This window comes from Gigantopelta aegis, chromosome 13 (assembly GCF_016097555.1).
Source record: "Gigantopelta aegis isolate Gae_Host chromosome 13, Gae_host_genome, whole genome shotgun sequence".
Lineage (NCBI taxonomy): Eukaryota > Metazoa > Mollusca > Gastropoda > Neomphalida > Peltospiridae > Gigantopelta > Gigantopelta aegis.
In genome coordinates, this window is record NC_054711.1 from 39,525,693 (window position 1) to 39,541,511 (window position 15,819).

The 15,819-nt window shown below is 40.1% G+C and overlaps 1 protein-coding gene across 3 annotated transcripts in view; it reads right to left on the reverse strand.

Moving 5' to 3' along the window:
* LOC121387672 overlaps positions 1-15,819 on the reverse strand; it is a 54,989-nt gene that overhangs the window by 8,167 nt on the left and 31,003 nt on the right. For 2 of the 3 annotated variants that reach the window (XR_005959846.1, XM_041518860.1), the window contains exons 5-8: positions 12,633-12,904; positions 3,238-3,732; positions 2,193-2,358; positions 514-565 (exon numbers count right to left, since the gene is read on the reverse strand). Coding sequence is in view for 2 of the 3 variants with exons in the window: in XM_041518860.1 (XP_041374794.1) it covers positions 514-565; positions 2,193-2,358; positions 3,238-3,732; positions 12,633-12,904 (985 nt within the window). In the remaining variant the exon portion in view is untranslated. The remainder of the gene's footprint in view (positions 1-513; positions 566-2,192; positions 2,359-3,237; positions 3,733-12,632; positions 12,905-15,819) is intronic. The other variant, XM_041518861.1, reaches the window with a different exon arrangement.

Genomic DNA, 15,819 nt, shown 5'->3' on the forward strand with positions numbered 1-15,819 from the left:
CATTTAACAGGAGAAACTGTCTCCCGCACAGGTGAAAGGAGATTTGATCAAATACCGGGAGACTCCCGCGGAATCCGGGAGGGTTGACAGGTCTGCATACCACAGCCTTTGATATACCAGTTGTGGTGTATAGCTAAACAGTGCAGTTGTAATTAATCATAATTAGAATATAAAAATATTGAAATCAGTGAATTTTATGTAGTAATGCAATTTTATTTTTTTTAATCTGAAATTATCTATGCTAAATTAAAAACATTATTTGTAAACTCAAGAGACTAGCTTAATTTTAATCACATGCGTGGATCTAGAGGGGGATTTGAATGACACCACCCCCCCCCCCCACTCACTTTTTTCTCACTTACTGGTATTTTAATGAATGAATGAATGAATGAATGAGTAAACTTTAAAAAATGTCATTTAATTAGTTGCATATGACCCCCCCCCCCCCCCCCCCCCCCCGCAAACAATTCTGGATCCACACCTGAATCAGTTAATAAAAAATGTTTTACTAACTTCGGATTTGACATGTGGTATTTTTTCCGTGTAATCAGATCGTTGTAGACAACTGGAAAAAGAAAAGAAAAATTGAACACTAGAACACATTGGATTATTAAACATTAGCTAACTGGATGTCAAACATTCGAAGATTCCGACATATAGTCGTTAAGAAAATCTGAAACATTTCTCCATTTATATACATTTTCCCAGACAGGATATCACAGACCACAGACTTTTATGAAAACAATTGGTTTATTTAACGACACCACCAGTGCACATTGATTAAAAAGAAAGAAATGTTTTATTTAACGACGCACTCAACACATTTTATTTACGGTTATATGGCGTCAGACATATAGTTAAGGATCACACAGATTTTGAGACGAAACCCGCTGTCGCCACTACATGGGCTACTCTTTCCGATTAGCAGCAAGGGATCTTTTATTTGCACTTCCCACAGGCAGGATAGCACAAACCATGGCCTTTGTTGAACCAGTTATGGATCACTGGTCGGTGCAAGTGGTTTACACCTACCCATTGAGCCTTGCGGAGCACTCAATCAGGGTTTGGAGTCGATATCTGGATTAAAAATCCCATGCCTCGACTGGGATCCGAACCCAGTACCTACCAGCCTGTAGACTGATGGCCTAACCACAACGCCACTGAGGCCGGTTGCACATTGATTAATTAACCAGCTGCTACTGGATGTCACACATTTGGTAATTTTCAACACGTTCGTAGTCTTAAAAGGGTACATTTTCCCATTAATAGCAAGGGATCTTTTGTATGCACTTCCCAGGACTGCACATACCATGACCTTTGATATACCAATCGTAGGGCACTGGTTGGGACAAGAAAGAAAAAAAAGTAAAAAGAATGGATACAAGTTGGTTTGATCTCTTGATGCCAAGCAGCTATTTTTCAATTCAAAGAAACCTGCAACTGCATTTATAGTTACTGGTGGTGGTGTTGTGGTTAAGCCATCAGACATAAGGTTGGTAGGTACTGGGTTTGCAGCCTGATACCGGCGCCAACCTTGAGCAAGTTTTAACTGTTAATCATCAGCTATTGGATGTCAAACATTCGGTAATTCTGACATATTGTCTTAGAGAGGAAACCCAAAGGATCTGTTATATACACCATCCCATAGGCAGGACAGCACATACCATGACCTTTGATATACCAGTCGTGGTGCACTGGAACAAGAATGAGAAATAGCCCAATGAATTCACCGATGGGATTGATCCTAAACTGACAGCTTTACCACTGGGCTACGTCTTGCCCTCTGACTGGGGGGTGAGGTGCCTCGACTCCGTGGTCCCCCCCCCCCCCCAATGCTAGTTTTGATAAAGATAAAGTTTGTTTTGTTGAACGATACAACTAGAGCTCACTGATTTATTAATCATCATTTATTGGATGTGAAATATTTGGTCATTTTGACAGTCTTAGAGAGGAGAAACCCGCTACATTTTTCTATTAGTAGCAAGGGATCTTTTATATGCACCATCCCATACACAGGAAAGCACATACCACAGCCTTTAATATACCAGTTGTGGTTCACTGGCTGGAATTAGAAATAGCCCAATGGGCACAACAATGTGGACCGACACCCAAACCAACCATGCATCAAGTGAGCACTTTACCACTTGGCTACATCTCCATCTGGCTATGTTAGTGTTGATATAGCTACAGACCTGCCTTTCTGGACTGTGCATTCTGGTGGTTGGAGCCAGCAGTGGGCTGCTGGGGGAAGAGGACTGTTCTTGGACTGGTCCGTGATGACAGGAGGACTCCAGTGAATGATATTGTCCACCTTGTAACCACTTACAGCCGAGCTAGGGATGACTCTCTCTTCCATGGCTGCAAGACAAGAACCATTGCAATTTGGAATGAATTACCTAAAGCTATATGACCTTTGCAAGAGACTGCTTGTAACCACTTACAACCAAGCTAGGGACGACTATCTCTTCAGTGGCTGCAAGACAAGAACCATTGCAATTTGGAATGAATTACGTAAAGCTATATGACCTTTGCAAGAGACTGCTGTAACCACTTACAACCAAGCTAGGGACGACTCTCTCTTCAGTGGCTTCAGGACAAGAACCATTGCAATGCTTAGAATACTTTGGAATCAATTACCTAAAGCTATCTGATTTTTGCAAAAGACTTCTGTAACCACTTACAGCCGAGCTAGGCATGACTCTCTTTAGTGGCTGCAAGACAACCATTGTGATGCTTTGAATGCTGGCATAAATGAAACCCAGGTCTATTTTTTAAAACAGCGAGAACAATATTTTTGTTCATGTTACTCATGTAGCCTAGTTTTGCACAAACCATTTTTCCAGTGCCTATAGTTTGAAAAAGTCAAAACTTTTAGATGTTGTCAAGTCTTTAAATAGCTTGTATCTAACTAATCTTCTGTTGACCAATTCTTGATATCCAAGTTTAAGGTTTCGAGATGATATCAATTATTTAAAATAGCTTGTACCTACCCAATCATCTGTTGACCAATTCCTGATATCCAAGTTTAAAGAGTTTGAAATGCTGTCAAGTATTTAAAATAGCTTGTACCTACCCAATCTTCTGTTGACCAATTCCTGACATCCAAGCCAAAGAGTTTGAGATGCTGTCAAGTATTTAAAATAGCTTGTACCTACCCAATCTTCTGTTGACCAATTCCTGACATCCAAGCCAAAGAGTTTGAGATGCTGTCAAGTATTTAAAATAGCTTGTACCTACCCAATCTTCTGTTTCTGTTTACCAATTCCTGATATCCAAGCCGAAGACTTTGAGACGCTGTCAAGTCTCTGCCCATTATTGGACAGGAAGATGATGGAGAAACCACATGCGACAAACTGTCCGAGGAAGCCTGCGTCATCATTTCAACCGGCGACTCGTTCATGCACGACTGTCGAAACGCATGAGTAGACACAGTCCCACAAGACGATGTCAAACCACAGGACACTGCTGCCGTCGCAGATGATGGCGGCAAGATGAAGCTGGGTAACCAGGGTTGATGTTTGGTGTCGTATGGTGCTGGATTCCCATCTGTGGTACACGACAATGGCGGGGGTCTCTGAGTGACGGCGGGTCGACTGTTTAAGCAGTAGCCACGCGAAGCCGGATCGATGTCTGGCCTGGTATACTGCGACCAGCCGAAGATCTGAGGTGACAGGGAAGGAAGACGTGATAGTCCACCATCCCTTGCAGGTGAAGATATAACCGGTGGTCTTTCTGAAAGGACAAGGAAGCAAGGAATGGCCGTTTAACACCTTAACACATTTTAAACTATGGTTATTTGGTGTTGTAAGTAACCTTATTATGGTGGGACTTGAAATAGTGGCATGCGAAAGAGAAAAGCAGTTCCATTTGTTTTAGACCTATATGTAGCACTTTAATTAGAAATTCATCTGCAAAAAAAAAAAACACACCAAAATTCACAGGTGATTTTTCAAAAGAGAAATGTACATGTGTATGTACGATTATCTCATATGTTATTTAGCTAGTCATTCTGTTAAATCTTAAGCTCAGTCAGTCGAGCGCTCACCTGAGGTGCTTGCATCGCAGGATCGAACCACCTCGATGGATCTATTCAACTGACATGTTTTCTCTCATTCCAACCAGTGCACTACAACTGGTCGAAGGCCATGGTATGTGTTTTCCTGTCTGTATAGGAAAGTGTGTATAAAAGATCTCTCGATACATTGGAAAAAACGTAACGGGTTTCCTCTGAGGACTGCAGGTCATTAATTAATCAATGTGCTCTTGTGGCGATATTAAGCAAAACAAACTGCTTCTAACGTTTCACATACCCCAAACTCAATATTATCTTTTCTCCCATCCCTAACCATGCAAGAAAGGTGTATCCCGTCATGGGATACACCTTTCTTGTATGCCTATGCGGAATAAATTGGTCTTGCATGACCACATGACTTCTCTTGTTTGAGTTGATATTAACATTGGGTGACGTCATGTAAACGGCAAAATAACGCAAGAAATGCTTTTTATATTTCATAAAAACAAGGAAACCTGCTGTCATAATGAAATTATACTATCATTTTCGGTTTATACTTTTAGTATAAAAAAATTTTTGGGTACGATCTTTTCAATGGTTATGATTATTTTATTGTAAGATAAAAAAAAAAAAAAAAGTAGGTTTTTCACGTTTTCCCAAAATGCTTGTTTTTCATCTACTGGATGGGAGAAAAACTAATCCTCCATTATGTATCCATGTGGGACAGGGCTATTCCACCCTCGGGTACATCATCTGATGTCAGGAACTCGGCAAGCCTCATCCCTGACAATAAATTATGTACCCTCGGGTGGAATAGCCCTGCATGTCCCACATTGACACATATGAAGGATTCTTTTAATCTCCAGCAGGTCGTATTTATTTCTAAGCAGGACATATTTCTTTTGACTTGCTATATATGAAAACAGTATAACAGCAGGTCGTATTTTACTTCCTATTTCGAGCCATGTTATGGCTACTGCATGGTAAGCAGGAGTGCAGAAATGGAAAATATTTAACTAGCCCGCCAGACCAGAACCAACAAAAATTTACTAGCCCGCCAGAATTTCTACTAGTCCGCCAGTCTATAGAACAATATATTGACAAAATTATAATATACATGTACACTGTAAATTATATATATATATATATATATATATATATATATATATATATATATATATATATATATATATATATATATATATATATATATATATAAACGGACGATCAAAAAAAAGTATACCAATTATTTTTATTAAAAATAAACAATACACGTTCATGGAAGGTTAGATAGGTTCCAGTATTGTTCGTTATAATGCAATCAATGACGAATATTCGCACATTGCTGCGTTTGGGCGATGCCGCACGTGCAAAATTAGTTTATTCATCAAATTTATACTGCACGAGAAACATGATACTCGTGCACATAAGGGTGTACAAAAGGGTGCCATTGCTTAGAACATGCCTCAGTCAACAGTGAAACACCAGAGAACATGGCAAGGCTAACTGCTGAAGAAAGAGAGAGAGAGAGAGCTACTGGTATGGTACAGTTGGGTGCGAGTTATGCCCATGTGGCAAGAATCCTGAATTGCACAAAATTGACGATCACCAGGTTGATACAGCGTTACAGGGTGACTGGTAGGACTGCAGACAGACCATGAAGTGGAAGACCCTGCGTCAAAACAGCCAATGCCATCTCACTATGACGTCATCTGCAGCAACTGGCCTTGAACATGTCATCAGTCGTCAAACTGTACGTTGTTGACTACGACAGCATGGTATCAGGGCCTATCGACCATTCAGAGAGATGACATTGACGAGGCAACATCGACTTCGACGTTTACGTTGGGCACGTCAGTTTCAACGTTGGCAACATGTACTCTTTTCTGATGAGAGCAGGTTCCAGTTATTCAGAGCTGATGGCAGGACTCGGATATACTGATGTGCAGAGAGAGAACAGCTCCGTGCTGTGTTCAGGAGACTGAACAGTTTGGTGGTGGATCTGTGATGGTTTGGGGCAGTATCTGTGGCCAACAGCGGACAGACCGTATTGTCATTGATGGAAATCTGTCCGACATTGGGTCCATGCTTGCATACTTGCACATGGTGGACATACACGCTATTGAAACATGTTCTTTGTGGTCAAATTTATTCACGTTTGTTATGAGTGGTCCTTTATGAAATCGCACATTTCACCCCTAGTGCTGTTGTGAACTGTGATATTATCATTTTATGGGTTTTATTGAGTATACTCGTGTTTATTTATCGCCAAATTATTATACTTTCAAAATATAACATTTGCATCAACTTGTGTTTTGTGTTGTTTTTAATACTTTGAAAAAATAATTGCTATACTTTCTTTTGATCATCAGTTTATATTGACAAAACAACATCACGTGGCAAACCAAATCAAAAAGATAGGTTGACAGTGGGACTGGTAGTTGCATTTTTTAACTCGTCCGTCAGAATTTGGCAAGCGGGCGAGTACTTTCTGCAGCTTTACTTTTCTGAGACAAATGTTTAATCATTGCTACATCCATACTGCTTTTTGTTAACATAATTTTTGTAGAATGTATTATGTTTTTTTCTTCTTCTTAAACTTACAGCGAAAGAATCTTTATTCAGGCCCTAATCTAGAATTGAAAAGTGACTTCTCCCTTCCCAGAAGAAAGGGGCGAAGTTGGATAGTTGGATAAGAATCGGGGAAGTGATAATTTATCGGTACATTTCATAACGTTTTGCCAGTTTCTGCATTCAATCGCAGAAGAGTGGGACATAGCCTAGTGACAAAGTGTTCGCTTGATGTGTGGTTGGTCGGTCTAGGGTCGATGCCCGTTGGTGGATCCATTGGGATATTTCTCGTTCCAGCCAGTGCTCCACAACTGGTGTAACAAAGGCCGTGGTATGTACTATCCTGTCTGTGGGATGGCAAATATAAAAGATCCCTTGCTGCTAATTGAAAAGAGTAGCCCATGAAGTGGCGACATCTGGTTTCCTCTCTCAATATCTGTGTGGTCCTTAACCATATGTCTAACGCCATATGACCTTAAATAAAATGGGTTGAGTGCGTCGTTAAATAAAACATTTCCTTCCTTCCTTCAATCACAAAAATTCCAAATTTTACACTCGGTTCTAACTAATATATCGATATAAAATGCAACTTCCGGTTATAAAGTTTAAAGTAGTTGACAGTGTGCCGTTGTTAAAATTAAAGTATTAATTAGTATTGTCTGGCATTACTAAAATTAATGTGGCTGAGGATTAACAATCTTGACTGGTCACAGCACACGGCGTGACAAGCAGGGCTTGAACTTAAGAATTTGTCTACCACAACAATTTTTAAAAACATTGCCATGGGTGAAACGTCCCACTGACGGCTATTGTGAGCCTGCCTTTGGCAATTTTTTAAAAAGTGACAAATAAACATGACTGAAAGGCTATTTTGCTCTATGTAGACATATTTCAAATGTGCAAATGTTAAATATTGGCAGACAATGCATGTACACCAGGTGTATATATTTTGACATTGCTGAGGAGCAGCAAAGTGCCATCTGTGATTGTCTCTACCTACGGCAATTTATACATCAACAACGGCAATTGCTGTCGGTGCCGTCGTTAAGTTTGAGCCCTGGATATGCGTCACTTTGAAAAACAATAGCCAGGTTTACAGGAATATCTGAAGAATGTCAACATTAGACCATGACATGTACATTGTAAACCATTTCATCAAATCAATTGCTCATTACAACGTGTGTGTGCAGAAACCATTTCCTGTTAACAGGCAGGTTCATGATTACTTGAGGATAGTGTCTGGTGCCAAAGACAAAACACTGTCTGACGTAGGGCGACAAGGGAAAAAAGAAAGAAATGTTTTATTAAATGACACACTCAACACATTTTATTTACTGTTATATAGCGTCGGACATATGGTGAAGGACCATACAGACATTGAGAGGAAACCCGCTGTTTTCACTTCATGGGCTACTCTTTTTTTCGAATAGCAGCAAGGGTTCTTTCATATGAACCATCCCACAGACAGGGTAGTACATACCACTGCCTTTGATCTACTAGTCGTGGTGCACTGGCTGGAGCGAAAAATAGCCCAATGGGCCCACCGACGGGGATCAATCCGAGACCGATCGCACATCGAGCGAGTGCTCTACCACTGGGCTACGTCCTGCCCCAAGGGCGACAAGGTGCCAGGTGAGCTATGACAATAAACAAGTCAGGATCCCGACGTCTATTGTGTGATTTCATTTTTGAAATAGGACTGAGTCTGCTTTATCATCCAGTGGCGGATCCAGAAAATCCATTTAGGGGCCCCCCAGTGACATGAGGCGGATTGATTGATTGATTGATTGAATGTTTGTTTAACGACACCCCAGCACAAAAATACATATCGGCTATTGAGTGTCACAAATGGTAAGTATATGAACATATTTATATAGACTCATGTAAAACCACAGTGTAAGGAGCTGGGGGGGGGGGGGGGGGGGGGGGGAGTATAATACAATATATAAAATCAAGTTAAGTATATCTTAAATTTTTGTATAGAAGTCAAAGTGTTTTAAAAACTTTACAATTAACATTGGATGGAATTTAAACGATTCCAAAACATTTCTGTTGCCAAATATATCAGTTCTTGTCGGCTTGAGATGATCACACTCCACCAAAATGTGCCGCACAGTCAGTGTACACTGACAGTGTTCACACTGAGGAGGAGGGTCCTTCTTTAAAATATGTATGGCCGATGCGGGCACGGCATAAGACTACTTCATCCTTCCTACACCGCCTGTAGGATGACTGCCACTCTCCCAGGACTGCCTTGACAGAATGAAGCTTATTCGCAACCGCACCGTCCCAATCATCTTGCCAAGTCGAAAAGATATATTGGTTAATATGAAATTTAAAATCACTGTAGGGGACACCAACATGGACACGGGCCAAGTTCAAAGCAGACTTGGCAGCAACATCTGCCTTTTCGTTACCCCTAATGCCAACATGGCTAGGTACCCAACACAGTATAACATCTTTATTGGCAATTGATAAAAAGACACACTTTCGTATCACCATCCCAACTAATGGGTGCTCCAGTTTCATGTACTGTAGAGCTTGAAGACACGAAAGTGAGTCTGTAAAAATAATATACTTGGATGCATATGAATCCTTAATTTGTTCCAGGGCTTTAATGATTGCCCAAATTTCAGCAGTAAAGATTGATGCTGAATCGGGCAATCTCATGCAAATTATTGTGTCTGATGGAAACACTGTAGCACAAGCCACAGAATTCCCATCCCGTGATCCGTCTGTGTAAACAGGAATGTAATCACAGTACCGCTCTTGGATTTCCATGAAATGTTGTTTATAAATAACTGCATCTGTGCGATCTTTTTTTAGATGCACAAGATCGAATACAATTTTTGGTGGTTTGATACACCAAGGTGGCAAAATAAAATATGAAGGCGTTTCCAAAATGTCTGTCAAATCAATGTTGGAAACTGATAAAAACTGCTTAATGCGAAGACCAAATGTTCGAATCGCATTCGGTTTCGCATCAAATAACTTCATATATTTATTATTAAACACCGCATTGTGTGCACGATGTTTTGGCATTGATTTAATCTTTGTAGCATACTGCAGAGAAAGCTTTGCACGTCTAGCACCCAAACTAGGTTCGTGTGCATCGACGTACAAGCTCTCCACAGGAGATGTTTTGAAAGCACCAAGACAAAGCCTAAGTCCCTGGTTGTGTATAGGATCTAGCATTTGCAAGTAAGACTTATGTGCTGACCCATACACAATGCACCCATAATCAAGTTTAGACCGAACTAAAGATCTATAAAGTCGGAGCATAACCTTTCGATCTGCTCCCCATTCAGTCTTACCAATAACCTTTAAGATATTGAGGGCCTTTAAGCCCTTCTTTTTCACATACTGTAAATGAGGAACAAAAGATAGCCTCCTGTCAAAAATAACCCCCAGAAATTTGGTCTCCTCCACAACTGGAACCAGAGTTTTGTCCAGAAACAGCTGTGGATCTAAATGGTGACCTCTTTTCTGGCAGATATGCATACAGACTGTTTTTGACTTTGAGAATCGAAATCCATTGTCAGTTGCCCATTGTTGAAGTTTATTCAAACAAAGCTGCAACTGACGTTCAATGATACTCATACTGGACGACCTGTAGCAAATCTGAAAATCGTCGACATATAACGAGCTATCAACGCCAGGTTTTAAACACTGGATGATGCTGTTAACTTTCACGGAAAATAAAGTTACCGACAGGATGCTACCTTGAGGCACACCCATCTCTTGGGAGTGAGAATCGGATAATGTAGATCCCACTCGTACCTTGAAAGACCTATTCTGTAAGAAATTTGAGATAAAGCCAGGCATACGGCCTCTTAGGCCCATGCCATGGAGGTCTTTCAAAATCCCATACTTCCACGTGGTATCATAAGCTTTCTCGAGGTCAAAAAAGACCGATACCAAATGCTGGTTATGGATAAAAGCATCCCTACAAAACGTTTCAAATCTAACAAGATGATCAACCGTGCTACGTCTAGGCCTGAACCCACATTGCACGTTAGTAAGCAATTTGTGGGACTCAAGATACCAGACAAGTCTACGGTTGATCATTCTTTCCATGGTTTTACAAATGCAACTGTCAAAGCAATAGGGCGATAACTGGTAGGATTTGTTGGATCCTTACCAGGCTTAGGAATAGGAATGACAATGGCTTTTCTCCAATCAGAAGGAAAGTCACCCGAAATCCAGATTTTGTTAAAGATATTTAATAGAACCATTAAGGATGATTCAGTTAAGTGTTTTAAGAGTTGATAATGTATTTCATCTGGTCCTACCGAAGTATCATGGGCTCTACGTAGAGCGTCCTGCAACTCCTCCAAAGAGAAGTGCCTGTTATATACTTCAACATTTTCAGATGAAAAGTTAATAGGTTGCTTTTCAGCTTTATTTCTAACAGACGTAAAAGCATCTGTACTGAAAAAAGAAGAAGAGTTATGGGAGAAACAGTCTGCCAGTGCATTGGCAATGTCACGATGAGACGTGACATCCGTGTCATTGACAGACAAATGGCGAACTGTATTATTGGATTCTTTTCCCTTGATTTTACGTATCCTATTCCAGACAGATTTCACAGATGTTTGAGAAGTCAACTTGGAGACATAATTTCTCCAAGATGATTTCTTACTCTGTCTGATAGTTTTACGAGCCTTTGCCAGAGCAATGCGATAACTATTCAGGTTATCCCCGGTAGGTTCGCGTTTGAACCTCTCGAGGGTCCAGTTTCGCTCTTTGATTGCATCTTTGCAGGTCTCATTGAACCATGGTTTATTGAAACGCTTCGGTACTGCCGAAGTCTTAGGAATAGTTTCCTCTGCAATATCTTTCAAGATGGAGGTGAACAAAGACATGGGATCATCGGCACCAGTCATGGCAGTTTGTTGCAGTCGAGTGCTGCATAGATGCCGAAATTGATCCCAGTTTGCCCCTGTCAACCTCCATGAGGCGGAATGCCAAGGGAACTTTGGGGCAGATAGTTTTTTTTAATAAAAAAAACTAACTATCGCAAAATTTAGTGGAGGGGGGGCCTGGACGCCCTAGATTCACCTCTGTCATCAGGTCCTTGCTTTATTATTTTATTACTAATATGATTAAAATATCTGGGTTCATATCAATATGCTACATCCCACTAGAACGTAAAATGGAGACATAACACTACTGCCATAATCAAATGTTAAGTCAAATGAGTCGAGTCATAAAAATTCAAATCAATTATGGGTAATACATAAGATATTAAACTTGCTACCATTTCATATCATGTTTATGTCCCTCATGAAATAATTTTGACTAAAGTTGAAAATTATTTCATTCAGGACATATAAACAATATAAAATGGAAGTTCGTTTAATATCACATATATATATCTTTACTAAACTGCCATTACAATGTGATATCAATTTGAAGGGCCGAGTAATTCAACTTTCATTGAAGTCTGTTTAGTTTAACAACACCACTAGAGCCCATTGATTTTTCATCATTGGCTATTGGATGTCAAACATTTAGTAATTTTGACATAGTCTTGGAGGAAACCTGTTACATTTTCCCATTAGTAGCAAGGGATCTTTTATATGCATATGCGTCCCATGGCCTAGGATCGATCCCCATCGGTGGACCCATTGGGCTATTTCTTGGTCCAGCCAGCGCTCCACAACTGGTGTAACAAAGGCCGTGGTATGTACTATCCTGTCTGTGGGTTGGTGCATATAAAAGATCCCTTACTGCTAATCGAAGAGAGTAGCCCATGAAGTGGCGACAGCGGGTTTCCTCTCTCAATATCTGTGTGGTCCTTAACCACATGTCTGACACCATATAACCGTAAATAAAATGTGTTGAGTGCATTGTTAAATAAAACAGTTATTTCTTTGTTTCCCATGGCTTTGCATATACCATTTGTGGTGCACTGGCTGGAATGAGAAATAGCCCAATAGGCCCACCGATGGGAATTGATCCTAGACTGACCGTGCATGAAGTTATCGCTTCACCACCAAGTTACGTCCCACCCTTCACCTTTCATTTGCATCATGTCGATCAGTACCTGGTAGCGACATACGAGGCCATCTGTAGGAAGATGAACAGTGGGGTGCTGGAGACATGGTCGGCCAATATTTGGGGTCCATGTGATTGGACCAAATGAAAGCCGGACTCGTACTCTGTTCCACTGCACCATGGGAGATGGAGAAAGGCAGACCAAGATTTGCAACATCTGGACAGTTTGCGGCGTTTGGTATGGCGCCGGCAGTGTGGTTCACGTATGTCGCGATGCTTGAGATGCACTGACTGTAATGTAGCGGTTCGGGCCCTGTGAAGCTTTGAAAAGAAAGCAAAGAAAGAGGCTAAAGTTCATTTCATTTAATGATTGACACCGTAGTGTTTAAAAAAAAAAAAAATTATCACTTTTAAAAAACCCAAAATATTACCTCCCCCCCCCCCAAAAAAAAAACACCCTTTTTTTTTTTTTTTTAAAACCCCTCCCCCAAAAAACCGATGCCATAAACATTTTAACCAAACATTTAAAGGCATATTGTCACAGACCACTAACCTATTTAATGGTCTAACAAAGTATTACCTGAACAAAAGTAACTTGATTTGTCCCTAAATGTTCTTTATTCAACCATTTTCATAACCACCATACTCCATTTATTGATGATATTTTGTAAAAATAATTGAATTATGGCAATGGTCCATAATTCAAAAACTAAAAATGCCGAGAGGGTTGACATGGATTTCACTCCATCATGGTTCAGTTATGGTGATGCGATAGCTAGATTTGGTAATTGTCAATTAATGTAATTTTTATTTATTATCCATTTTTAGAGAAATAAGGTCCTTAAATCCGTGACAGTATGCCTTTAACACAGACAAAAACATTTTTTTTATTTTTGGACATTACAAACATGGATGATGATGAAATGAATGGTGAAGCCACAGTAATTCCATTTCGGTATGGGACTATTTGACACCTGCAAAATCATTCCCCCCATGCACCACCCCACATGTGGGGTCATACACTTGGGAGACACCCCAGTAATTGCACCCATGATTTGGGTGAAAGTCTGTGTATGTGACCGTACACCTACATTGAGCCTATAGTGGTTTGGAGCCGGTACTGGCATGAAAAATCCCCCATTGCCTCTGGTGGGATATGAATAAAGTGACTACCAGCCTCATGTCCAACGACATAACCACTACACCACTGAAGCTGATATGATGACACCATTGGTTATTGAATATATCAAACATTTGGTAATTTTTCAAAGTATGAATGAATGAATGAATGAATGAATGAATGTTTAACGACACCCCAACATGAAAAATAGATCGGCTATTGGATGTCAAACTATGGTAATGCAAACAAATAAGGTGATGATTAACATCAATGTAAAAATTCAAGATTCAAATAAAAACAGTGTAAAGAATTGTGCAAAAATACAAATATCACAGATAGATACTGACTTTTAATCAAAATTTCAATTTGTGCTGTATTGGCCATTCTCAAAGAGAATGTTACACCCCTGCACCACGGTGAGGTTACAGCATGCACAGGTGATTTTTCAAAGTAACCCACTATGCATCCTGGGGCAAAATCCCCAAATTTAATACCTGGCTACTAATGAAAAAATGTAGTGGGTTACTTTGAAAAATAACCCACTACATTTTTTCATTAGTAGCCAAGTATTAAATTTGGGGATTTTGCCCCAGAATGCATAGTGCCAAAATTGTAAAATGATATATGATGCATAGATCTTTTGAGATTCATCTCATAATTGTTTGCTTGTGATTCAAACTAGAGCTGGGGGGTATTGAAATTTCACATTCGGTATGTTTATCTGTATTTTTGGGTGATTAATTTACCTCAGTATTGGTATGGCATTCTGTACTGATACAATACTGATATTGAGCGGTATTTTCAGTATACTCTGCTTTAAATGCACACTGGAGTTAAAGTCTCACCCGCTAATTTCATCTCAATAAAAATAAATTCCATACACAATTTTAGGCCCTCATCTCTCTCTTCTTTTCAGCTATTTTGGGTTCGTCAGATATTAATTACTAAATGCCGGATAACATTTTTCAATACTGAAATTTCGGTATTTTGAAATTTGCTCGGTACGGTAAATCGGTATTGACATGCATGATACCGATACCAAACGGTATATACTGCCCAGCTCTAATCTGAAGTCTGTGATTCATGAAAACATGGAATCATGGTAAATTTGAAGCAATGGTATGTGCTGTTCTGCCTGTGGGGGAAGTGCAGACAGTGTTTTCTATGCACTTTCTCCACAGGCAGGACAGCACATACCACTGCCTTTGATATACCGGTTAGAGGTGGGGAATGACACTGGATGGGCAAGGGGGAAAATTCCAACCAGAGAATAATGTTATAAAAACCACGAGGATAAGAAGTTACAGTTTGTTTTGTTTAATGATACCACTGGAGCACACTGAATTATTAATCATCAGCTATTGGATGACAATCATTTGGTAATTCTGACATATGGAAATCTGCTACATTTTTGCATTAGTAGCAAGGGACCTTTTACATGCACCATCCCACAGACTATGATGCTTGTGGAAAAGGAAGGAAATGTTTTATTTAACGATGCACTCAACACATTTTATTTACGGTTATATGGCATCAGATATATGGTTAAGGACCACACAGATATAAGAGAGGAAACCTGCTGTCGCCACTTCATGGGCTACTCTTTTAGATTAGCAGCAATGGATCTTTTACATGCACCATCCCAGACAGGGTAGTGCATACCACGGCCTTTGATATGCCAGTCGTGGTGCACTGGCTGCAATGAGAAATAGCCCAATGGGCCCACCAATGAATCGTTAAGAATTATATGACATGGACAAGCAGTGTTCGAGATTAACGGTATCCCGGGGATACCAGAATTTAATTTTGCATACCAGACTTCAAGAACCCAGTATCCCACCGGGATGCCATATAATACTAAATTCTAAGATGGGATACCAGATTTTGAAATGTTAGTATCCAACTGGGATACTGGCCAAAAATTTTAATCTCGAACCCTGGACGGACAGACAGACAGAGACAGACATGGATTGGCAGGACGTAGCCCAGTGGTACAGCGTTTCACCAACATCTAGCTAGCTGCTAATACTTCTATCTCCCCTATATAGTTGTAAAAATCAAACAAAGAAATAAATGATTAATATATCTGTTGTTTTATCGAAGATATCATTGTTCA